The 11,879-nt window shown below is 44.0% G+C and overlaps 1 protein-coding gene across 1 annotated transcript in view; it reads right to left on the bottom strand.

Moving 5' to 3' along the window:
• Nucleotides 1-2,536: 2,536 nt before the first annotated feature.
• The window catches only part of RIN3 (Ras and Rab interactor 3), a 65,780-nt gene continuing 56,437 nt past the window's right edge, over nt 2,537-11,879 (bottom strand). The window contains exons 8-10 of the mRNA XM_030949707.1: nt 9,454-9,585; nt 5,694-5,857; nt 2,537-3,813 (exon numbers count right to left, since the gene is read on the bottom strand). Of these exons, the coding sequence (XP_030805567.1) occupies nt 3,505-3,813; nt 5,694-5,857; nt 9,454-9,585 (605 nt within the window). The 3' untranslated portion in view covers nt 2,537-3,504. The remainder of the gene's footprint in view (nt 3,814-5,693; nt 5,858-9,453; nt 9,586-11,879) is intronic.

The following is an 11,879-nucleotide window of genomic DNA, read 5'->3' as shown; positions in this document are numbered from 1 at the left end:
AAATCAGGGGAAAAAATCAAGGAGGAAGACAGAACTTTGAGGGGAAGATATGAGAGACATGGCATGGATACTGAAAAAAAAATCACTGCCAAAGTGAAAGCCAGCAAAAGGCATGGGATGCCATCAAGTGCAGGGACATGGATCAAAGATTGCCAAAATTGATCCCTATTGAAATCCTGGAAACAGAAAAGAAGGACTTACAAACACTCTGGAATGGAGATATGATCAAAAGAAATGCAACTGAAGAAAGAAAAAAAAAGAAAATTGGGAAACGTAGTGATTATAAGAAAATGGACCAGGATTACATGCAGTGCAGTGCAAAGGGCCAAAACTTGCCAAAACTAAGCTCACAAAAGCAGCAAATGCAGGGAAAAAATCCAGGACGAAGACAGAACTTTGAGGGGAAGATATGAGAGACATGGCATGGGTACTGAAATAAACAAAACAAAACAAAAAAATCATTGCCAAAGTGAAAGCCATCAAAAGGCATGGGATGCCATCGAGTGCAGGGACACAGACCAAACCTTGCCCACTTGATCCCCATTGAAATCGCAATATTTCGTTTCCCTTCCCGAAAGGAAATTTCATTTCATCCAAAATTCCATCTTATGGGTCATCTCCCAGCTTATGTTTCCTGACAAGGAACAGCTGTGGCCATGTTACCCCTGTACTTCAGAGATGTATGTTTAATGGAATGTTGCTGGTGGTTTTATGATGGGTCCACACAAGCTAGTTGCCCATAGCCTCTGGGCACGCTCTGCTCTGCACTGAGCCCCAGCTCAGGGATTTCCTTCCAGGCAGCTCACAACCAGGCACAGTAATTTGCATTAATATGAATAATAGCTGGGTTTGGGAGAGCCATGGCAGCTCTTGCAAATCAAATCAGAGCTTTGCAGTTATCATGCCAGAGGAAAATGTTGCACGTGCAATTTGAGAAAAGCCCACCTAAATTCAAAGGTTCAAGGCACTCCTTGCATTTCAAAAACTGGAATCTGTAGGTCTGATTTTTGGTCTAGACATTAGTAAATTTAGGTCTGAGCCCATTCAGATTGCAGTGATTTTGCACTCTTTCCACAGGCTCCACTGACCAGCTCTATCCCATACTTATCCCTGGCCCCAAGGTCCAGCTGGTGACTCAGATGTCCCAGGACACTGAGGTGCTGGAGTGCTTCACTTCATCAATCAGTTACTTGACCCTGGAGTGTGTAAAGTCCAGTTGCTCTACAGAAATATCCAGCACATCAGTCCTAGCTTCTTTCCTTCCAGGTTTCTATTTTAACCTCTTACCCACCAGATTACTTTTAGGTAATTGACTCATTGACTGTGAATGTTATAATATGATGATAACCTGATCAGGCCAAGGATCAGGAGAGCATCAGGGGAGGCCCAAATCGTCCCCTGGACATCCAGCACATTCTTGTCAATGGGGACAGGCTGGGGGACAGGCTGAGGGCAGGGGAGCTGGAGACCACTCCTACTGCAGCATCACTGGGGCAGGGGCTGACAGACCTGGGAGGCTGAAGTGGGGTCCTGGACCACATGCAGGGTGGGGAGGCACTGGGGAGGCACTGGAGACAGCCACACCTGTGTGAGTGTCCTCAGAGCCCTGAGAGCAGCATTAGCTCCCAGACTGGTACTAGAAACTTGTCTCAGGTTTAACCCCAGCATCCTGAGTGCCACCCTGAGAGCAGGAGCACACAGCTCTGCAGGAGGGTGATGGCAGCATGAGGGAGGGCTTCAGCTCTGGCATCCTGCAGACATGCTGCTCAGAGGCAAGGCAGAGGTGCCAACAGCTGCACATAGCAGAAATAACCATGACTTTGGAGTCAGCTGTGCTGTCACGCACTGCAAGCTCTGCACATGATATCCTCAAAACCAAGATTGCTGTTATTCACTGTTCCTCATTCTTGGTAGTTGTCCCTTCCCAACAAGATGTGCACACAGCCATGCTGGCAGATGTACAGCACTGGTTTGCTATCTATGCAGATTTGGCTACAGCTGGGGCACGAAGACATGGACATTTATTTCAAGCCCCAGAGACTGAGAGAGGAACCAGCTTTATGTAATACCCTTTTATCCTTGGAGCTTCAGGAATAAGGCAGAGACCTTGGGCAACTTGGCCCAAGGTGCCCTAAATCTCTTTTGAATGTTATTGGGAGGAAACAATAGCAAGTCTGAGTTATACACCTTTTTGCAATCAGAGCTTTGCTTATCAGCTTTGCTGATTCCAAGCTGGTGGAGCTGCAGTGGAGGTTACTGTCTTCCTGCATGCAGACAACCCAGTATTTTGCGTTTGCAGTGGGAATCTTGCCTGTGTGAAGACACCCAGAAGACATAGACCTGTCTTGCAACTAAGGCTCCTGTTTCCATTATTCAATCCTGAAAAATTGTTTTCAAATTCAGTGAAATGCATTTTTGCATTGATTCAATATATTCTGTGGGAATTTGTTCAGGGAAATTTAAGTCTGCAATGACTGAATGACTTAAAGCACACATAGAAAGTAGAATTAGAAAGTTCATTCTGCAACAGCCTGAATTTATTAAAGTAATAACCTGGTGGGAATTACAGCTAGGATAACACTTGTGAAAATGACATCCATGTAAAAAGGGATTGGTATTTAATTCTAATTCCTTTTGACTTTCAAATTTTAATCTGGTTTGATACACTGGGCAAATTATTAAGTTCTTTACAAAGGCTTATTTTAAAATAATTGCACCGTATCACACATTAAAATAAATATACAATTAACCAGACACTGAGAAACAACCAATGTGAATAAAACTGCTGTACATGTAAAACTGATGGTGAAGACTTTGAATCTTTAGGAAAAATACATTGATGAAAATGCCTATGCTACCTGGTTTGAGTGACAGATAGAAGGCAAAAAATATATTCTTAGTGAAAGTACAGGTCATGCACTGTTTGTAATTATGTGGATTTCAAAGGCAAAGACATGTTGTTGACAGCAAGACAGAGATGGAGCTCTGCTACAGGTGGCAACCCTATGCCACTGAATACATCAGACAAGAGCCAGTTTATTCAAACTGGGTGAACAGATATCATAAAGCACAAACACAGTCTTACCTCCAAATAGTTTGAGGTGCATGCAGGCCTTTCAAAGGCCTTGTGCACAGATGTGATTCACACCTGACATCATTTATTATAAAGTAAATGTCCACCTTTTTGCAAGATCTCTGGATTTTCTCTTCTGTTCATTTACATACTGCAGCATTGGCTGGTTGCAGCTGAGAGGTTCTGAGGCTTGATACTTCAAGTTTTCCAGAGGATGAGTGTTCTCCTGAATGCTCCTTTTACTTCTGCAAATGACCTCTACCAAGAAATGCCGTGTGTTCAGACACCATCTACCATTAGCCCATCTGCCCTCTGTTGAAGACCACACTCCAGTGAACTTCCAAGGTCTGCAGATACCAGAGGATCTTACAAGGTAAACTATCCAGCTCTTCCAGGATGACAGCAAAGACAGAAAAAAAGCAGCATGGCCCTTAGGAAAAGTCTGACTCTTTGACAATTGCAACTGCTGGGGTTTTGTGGTCAATTGGTTTATAAATAAAATGGAAATCTTTCTTGGTTTCGCTCTTCAGAAGGGAGGCTTTGATATGGTGTGGAAGGGCATCTTTGTCCAGCTGCAGCCACTGGTCATCAACATAAACAAAGAGTCCATAGTCCTTGGGTTGGGACACTTCAAACTTCTCAGCACACTGCTGGCTCAGCTGCTCAGCTGTGGTATCGCGACGGGAAGCAAGTGTCCTCGATTGACCACTGATTTCCAGAAAGGAGATACAGATGAAATCCTGAAGAGAAACATGAGGAGAGACCTTGCAGTTAACACAGTAACCTAGGACTGAAGGAGGAAGAATTCAATCACAAAGCGCTAGCTGCCTAGAGCTCCCAAATATCCTCCAGTCATTCTCCAATGTCTTAGTTGTTCTCTCCTTTCTTCCCTCTGTCAGACTCTGAATCAGCAAATACTTTAATAAGCACTTTACCAAATAATTAGCACCATAAAGACACTGAAGTTAAAGCACTTTTTCCTGATTTTACTGAATATCCATAGAGAATGATCTGCAATGGTTCATTCACCCATCTTTTTGCAGCTCCTGAAAAAAGGGTTTGCAAAGAAGTGACAGACAAGAAAAACAGACCAGAAATGTCAGAGATCTGGCCTGAAAACCTCCTGTTTCCCAGAAATGGGATAGGGTTAGCAGTGTGGTGGCCTTGCAACTTCACAATCACCCAAACAGCATCTTGAAAGTGTGTCCTCTGAACTTCCTTCCATCAGTAAGGAAATAGCAGAAGTTATGCTGAGAAGGCTGATTTACTTCTATCCTGTTTCAGGCAGTAACAACTGTTGTGACAGCTTTCATCTTGCCAAACACATAAGGAACAGACTCCAGAGAGCTTTTGGTCACAGTGGAACCTGTGTGTTTAATTTGCATCTGTGAACTCCAAAACAAATCCCATTTTGTTCAGAAAATAATGAGGTCCCCTGGCAGAAGGGGGATTTTCAAATGCATGGACTATGGGCTTCCAAACTACATTTAAGGAGTATCACTGCAGTGGATTGAGGCAGGCAGAAGGATGGACAGAGGCCTGCTGAACATATCAGCAAGTGGTTTAGCTCTTTCATGTCTGATAGTACCCCTCATTCAAAGGAGTGGAAAATGGCCCTTCAGCTGCTGGAGGTGGTGGGAATCTTCTGGGGAAATGTGTCATTTGCTTGCTCAGCTATTATGCTCCATGCTAGGTACTTCTATGAGTTACTGCTGCCAGAGCAGCACTCAGGGCTGGGTGGATATTTGCTGTATCTCATACACCACTCCTGGTTTCTGAGACCATCAGGGACTGGTTGGACTGCAATATGGGAATCCTGTTCAACTCCATGCTTTCACATGGACTACTGTCCCCCACAGGAGACTTTTCTCTGGCTTTCCCTCAGCATGCACAATTTTCAGTTCTGCACCGTGAAAGCACTACAGAACGTGAGACGTGGCCTTTGCTGCCTCCCTGTGGGTGATAACTTGATCACAGCAAAAGGGGCTGGCAGGGTATCCTGCCTGCCTGGACCGGTCTCATCATGGCTGGAGGCTCAGAGCACTCATCTGTCCTGGGACCTTCTCCCACTGGTGCACGGGGAGATCTTTGCCAGGCCATGCATAGCACAGGCTTCAAAACTGACCTGACCGACCTTGATGGGTCTTTCCTGCTGCCAGACACGCTCTGGAAGATGCTTGACTGACTGGTTCTTGGGATATCTCAGACCCCCCTACAGCTTTATGCCATCTAGAAGCAGCCCTGCGCCTGCTCACATCGCAGTTTAGCCCATGATTTCCCCAGGCATTAAGGGCGATGATGAAGAGAGGCTTCTGAGTCCCCACCACAGCTCCCACATGCAAAGGCTCCTAGCACAACTCCTTTGAGAATGAACAAAAAAATCACTTTGCAGTTATATTTAAAACTACAATATTATAAGGGTCCTTCAAGATTTCAAAATTTATTTCACAGGTAGTATGAATTTCAAATGTGGTGTGTTTTTTAAGATCTGGAAACCTTGCCCCTCTTCTTTTTTAGTAGTGATTTCAATTAATTTCATTTAAAAATAATTGCCATATTAAAGATTTCTAAGTATGAAGAAAGCAAGCAGGCTTTTCCCCTAGGATATAACGCTGGCTACCTGCACTGAGGAGCGGGAAGCCCGGGCCTTGTTCAGCGTTCTCCGTCGCTCCCAGCGGTGGATGGAGTCCTGAACCTCCACGCTCAGCTGCCGTGTCACAGTGATTTTGTCATAGTTCTTGATATGCTCCAGGACCCCGTAGGTGGTGGTTAAATAATAGGAGCCTGCAAAAGGTGAAAGTCTTGCATGAACACCATGCCTTCATGGGCCATTCAGTCCCGCTCCCACCCTGCCCACATGGGGCAGCTGCCTGAGCCTTGCTGCAGGGGTCACTGGTGTCACCTAAGTGAAGGACACCCTGTGACCGGCGTCCTCCAGCCTCTCCTGCTCCACATCAGTGCTGCCCCCCAGACTGCTGCAAGTGTAGATGTCCTGGGAGAGAACACAGGCTGAAAGGAAAGAGCTATAAAAACTGCTTTCACAAAAAAGCCCTAGCCACAGATGTTTATTCTTTCAGCCACGGCCATCTTTTTGTTGTGTGTGACAGGGCCCATGCAACAGGTCAGGGCTCCTGAGCAGTCTCGACAATGCAGGGAAATAAAAATAATAGTAGATACGCAGGGATGCATAGAGAGATGCAGGGAAATAGAAATAATAGTACATATGCAGGGAAATAGAAATAATAGTAGATTATTAATAGTAGATTACTGCAGGAGAGGCACAAAGCCTGGATCCAGCCCCCAGCTCCAGCTGCACTACTCGCATGTTTGGATTTCAGGGCTCCTGTTGAGGGATGTCTCAGACCTGCAGGAACAAGTCATCCTCTGTTCCTTTGATTCTCTGTTGACTACGAAGGCATCCCAGGCGGTCACCTGTAACTCCTGGACTGTTCAGGGCCGCGGGATAAATCTGGGTAACGCAGAGAAACAGGGCAAAGCGGCAAAAGCCCCTTTCCCTCAGGACCCCGTGGCTGCTGCGGCGCTGCTTGCAGCCGGAAATCAATGACCGACTGCAGCCGCAGGGCGGCAGCTGGGCCCCGATAACAGCCGGCGGCAGGCACAGAGCTGCAGGTGAGCCCTGGCAAGGACAGACACGCTGCTCTGCTGGCAGGGCAGCCCCGAGGCAGGGCCGATGAAGGGCTGGCTCCCCGCTCCACCCTCAGCTGGGAACGGGAGGCTCGGGCCCGGGCTGGGGCAGGGTCAGCCCGCGGAGCTGAAGGACAGCAGCGGGGCCATGCTCTGCTCCGGGCCCGGCACCCGGGGCCTGCAGACGGGGACAGCTGACGGCTGTTTCGGCGGAGTTTCACCCCAAACGCAGTATTGTAAATCAAAGGTGACTCCGACGTTGGTGAGGGAGAGAGAATGATGCATCTGACCCCATCATCAGGAGGATAATTAATTACTTTATTATACTATACTCTATACATTTCTTCTAAACTGAATCTGCCAAGCCCTCACTCTGCACACACCCTGCTCACACTGCACTGACTCTCGTGACTGTCCCCGGACAGTCCCGACACACACACACACACACCTGGCCCTGATAGGCCAAGGAAACAAAACACCATCACTTGGGGTAAACAATCTCCATATTGCATTCTACTTTGGCACAACACAGGCGCAGCAAGTGATAAGAATTGTGTTTTCCCTTTCTCTGAGGTTCAGAGAATGTGAATCTCAGAAATCCTTGGGAAGAATTGTGCCTGGCTTTTCTCTGTGAAATGTGGCAGCGCCGCAGTGCCTGTAGATGGCCCTCGCACACAGCCCAGCCCAGCCCGTCCCTCGCAGCCCGCGGGCTCCCCGGGCGCTGCCGAGTCCGTGGTCAGCCCTGGCTGCTCCAGGGGGGCGAAGACAGCCCTCGATTCAGGAACAGTATTTTTAGAGCACCATGAGAGTTTTCTGCAGGAGAGGAGAGACCAAGACACTGCCATTTGACTTCCTGTGCTCTGGTGGATCGATGAGGAGTGTCCTACAGATTTCAAGGTTTTTGCCCAAAACATTCATTTTTCTTTAATGTCTCCCACAAATAAGTGCTGAGAATAAATCAAGAAGTCTAAAAGTGCCACTTTTCTCCTCTTAAATATGGTTACTACCCTCCTTTGTCTGTCATTCAATATTTCTCCTCTTCTGGCTGAGTCAGAGGTAGCTGTGATAGGAACAGGGTGTATCCCTTCCGTCAGAACCCTGGGAGGAAGAGCTCTGAGTCCTCCTCAACAGGAATTCGTCACAACTTTTTTAAGAATTAAGTTTTTGCCCACTTTCAATTTCTTCGTTTCCATCCAGATTGTTCCCTACAATCTGTCCTTGCCTTTGCTCCAGCATTCAGCATCACCATTGCTACTAAATTAATTCAAAAGTGCATTTTTAATTTGGAGGCAAAATTGAAGTGATTTTGTATCTTGATTTATGCAATTTCGCAGTTTTTTCACTTCTGCTTTACTTCTTTCCCTTTAATTTCTGTACCTGAACACTTTTTGCTATTCAACTTTGAAAGGCCTAACTCAAGTTAACTTTTGCCAGTTCTGCACTTTTTAATCTCAGAGCTGTCTTCACTGAGATGTTCTTTTTTGACTCCCATTCCTCATATTTGCAGTTACTCCTACTGTCCTTTCAGATGTGATTATTCAGTCAGTTTGATTTGGAACTCCCTCACAAAATTTTTCCTTTTGACTGGAGAGCACATTTCACAAAGTCTGTGCATCTTTGAGCTAAGAGAACTTCCAGCCACCTTTGCTTTTGATATTCTGAGCTCCCCAACCCAGATGACTTCAGTAACCAGCCTGGTAGTGTGCCCCTTTGGAATGTAGAACCAGTGTGCAGAGTAGTCACCAAAACCAGCTTGGTTATGTCCACAAAATGCTGTCATTCAGCTAACACTTTTTTCTGCTAAGAATTCTTTTCAGCAGAAAAACTGGCTTGTGCAGCAACACCTTAGTAATGTACTGTATTGCTACTAATCATCCTATTAGTACTTACTTTTGTCCCGCTCTGCACTGTGCTGGGATGACATGTTTAGTTTCAGACTTATATCCTCATGTATTATAAATAAAATTAGTCTGCTGTTGTTCATCCAGGACCCCTTTCTAGAACCTCAGTACTTACCAAAGTAAAGTCTAAAATAAACCCTATTTATTGGTTTAGTGACTACTTCGTGATAAATGATCTGTGTTCCTAACTCAGGGTGTGTAATTGTCACTTGGGAAGCATGTGCTTTCCAAGCTATATTTAAGAAACTAGAGGCCCACTGGGGTATTTATCTTTTTGATAACAGAGGTCTTTAGTCACTTCCAAACTCAATATTCCTCTCTAACCTAACTTTATTTTCTCTGTCTCGCTATGATGCTCAGTCAGAGAACATTGTCAGAAGGTTCACTGAAATTTAGGAGTACAGTGACCATGAGAATATAGCCCTCAGGCATACAAGGCAGTTTAAGAAATGTGCTCTTTTCTCACTGGAATAAATAAAAGTATCTGCACTTTTTTTTGCAGCAGCAGCTGTTTAATTTTAGCAAAAACCTTCCATCTTTTCAGCCTTTGGGCCAAGTAACACAAGATGTCTCTATTTAGGTTGCTAATCCAGTACCTCAGTTTTCATTTATGATAAGTCCCTGCCTTTCTAGCTTGTGTCTTAAGGCACTGCACCGCTAAAAGGAGTTAAAGTGCTTGGCAATAATTTTAGAGATTCAGATTTGAAAAGATTGGCCAAAGTATTATCCACAAAATCTAGCCAGAGCCCTGCTGCCCCAATTTCACAAACACTGAAGTGAGACAAATGATGATTTCCAGAGTGAATATCCCATGAGCAAGCACTGTACTCTCACCTTCTCCCAGCTGCAGAGCAGGGTCCATGAGCTCCATCATATACTCCACATTCAGAAGGACTTCAGTCAAGTTGCTGCGGGCCAGCACATACATGAGCACAGGGAGGAAGTCATCTGCACCATAGGGCTTCCCTGAGCAAAGAGAAACACAGCATGGTCCCAATAACACCAAAAAATCATGGTCCCACACAACAGTGCCAGATTCTCACACAGTGAGTCCTTTGCAGACTTCAGCTTATGTTACCTGAAGAGTTACAGCTCAAAAGCACCAGCAAAAATGCTGAAAACAGAAATTTAGGTCACTTAAAAAGTAAGTAAACTTGCTTTGAGCCCAAAATAGGGTCTTGAAAATTATCTGGAGAAATATAAGCTTAACTTCATTGATGACAAACAGCTGGCAATTTTTGAAGAGTGCAAAGGCTTCCAGCTTGTCCCTCTGATTTGATACTGACATCAAGACTGCAGTTCAGGTTGGCAATATTAGTAGGGAAGTTGTCTATTTGCATTAGGGGTATTTCTTCTCTTAGACTTACTCTATGTGTGATACCAAAAAATAGACAATAGAATTTGAGACAGTGGTTTTAGGACTGGGACTTCCATGTTTCTATCCCTTCAGAAGGCAAAACATCACACTACATGATCCTAATTAAAACAGTTGCCCAAGAGCTAGGATCCAAGAGGAATCATCTTTCTAACTATGCTCTCTAGCTAGGAAAACAGAAAGATCTTTACATTGGACTTTAACCTAGTTTTTGAAATTGGTGTACAGCAGATGCTCAATATTTCTTGTGCTTAAAACATTCATATCGACTAAGTTAACAAAGTGATCTAACAGACAGTCTATAAGAGCTGTTTGGGATCTCTAAGAACAAAAAAAAAGCATGCTAAGTCACAATTATAAATAATTACTACTTAAGATAGAATCCAAACTGAAGCTTCCTTGCGTAAACCACAAAGCACACAAGGATAACTTTTTTCATTTGAAAGATACTTTCACTTTCAACCAACATGTCATAAAGTCATCATGGAAAACCCACAATAGCAAGTTTTTTACCAGACCAACCTTCAGAGTTGACCACTCCTCTTAACCTACTCTGCTTTCATTCTGAATGTCTTTTCCCAGACTATAGGCAGTTTTTTCTCACCTGTGCACTTGGATATGCTGGTTTTATGGACTGTGTGTGTCTCACTTGAGAACTACTTGTCTCAGCTCAAGGAATCGAAGCTACCCTTGATGTAGTTTTGGTGAAATTATGCTCTAGCCATTTTTGGCCCATAGCACACAAGCTCTTCCATGGTAGGGAGTACATTCCTATTTCTCAAATGTTCCCACTGACTTATTTCAAATATTTGCCATGAGTCAGATTTCTTTTTTTGTCATTCATAGCTGATGCAGATTCTCCACTGGCAAAGAAAGATATTCTTCTGAAGCCTCAAATAAACATGAGCTTAGCCCCTGATTTAAAAAAAAAAAGTGTGGCTTTGAAATAAACCCAGTAATACATCTAGTGAACAGAGAGTTGATCCATTTAAAACAAAGAGTTAGAGAATGAGAGATCATCAGGGCAGTAATTCAGTCTGTTTCTAACAGACCCCACACATGCCATAACAGACTATTTATTTAATGAAGACTGGATTAACGCTTTCAATTCTGATTGCTTTGTTATGGCTGCCTTTAGTTAAAAGACAGAGAGACACAGCCTTAGGTCTTCAATGAAACTATAAATGGACTTCATTGTTCCATTAAAATCTGTATGGGCATTTTTTTTCCTATTATTTCCTTGGCTTATGTCTCTGTGAAAGCTTTAGCTCTGTGAAGGGTCTAATTCATTACTGTCATATACATTACCTTAATGCAAGCAGCTTAGTATTACAGCTGTTTAATATTTTCCAGGAGGAAAAAAGAATTAAAAAAAAAAAAAACCATTACTAAACAGACATGGAAATGTAACAGAAAATCTTCTCAGCAAAAAGCCCTCTTCTCCTTTTGCTCCATGTACACCAGAGGCCAACAGAGTTAATTCTAATTCAGACTAGCATAAAGGAATACAAAACAACAAAGATTTGTTAGGCTCATTTTTCTCTTCGTTAAAAACTTCTTATTTGTGATCTGGTAGTTACAGATCAGTGGCATGGATAGAACTATTCTAGTTTCCTTAAGGCCAAGGGATTTCCAGTGCAGCATCAATAGCAGAATTTCCCTACTACTTCTCTTTCATGACTAATTCATGTCATATCTGATAAGGACATCAAATAAAGTTGCTGCTTCACAAAATCAATTCCTATTCACTGGAAAAAACAAACCCTGGGTTGGTTGGTTGTTGGTTGGTTGGTTGGTTGGTTGCTCGGTTGCTGGCTTTTTACGTGTCACCAAAGCAGATCATGAACAGAGAACAGACTGACCAACTAATGCAGAATGGAAACAG

The sequence above is a fragment of the Camarhynchus parvulus genome, chromosome 5 (genome assembly GCF_901933205.1).
Source record: "Camarhynchus parvulus chromosome 5, STF_HiC, whole genome shotgun sequence".
NCBI classification, from domain to species: Eukaryota; Metazoa; Chordata; class Aves; order Passeriformes; family Thraupidae; genus Camarhynchus; species Camarhynchus parvulus.
The sequence above is the reverse complement of the archived record's forward strand: the minus strand, read 5'-3'. Positions and strand labels throughout refer to the sequence as shown.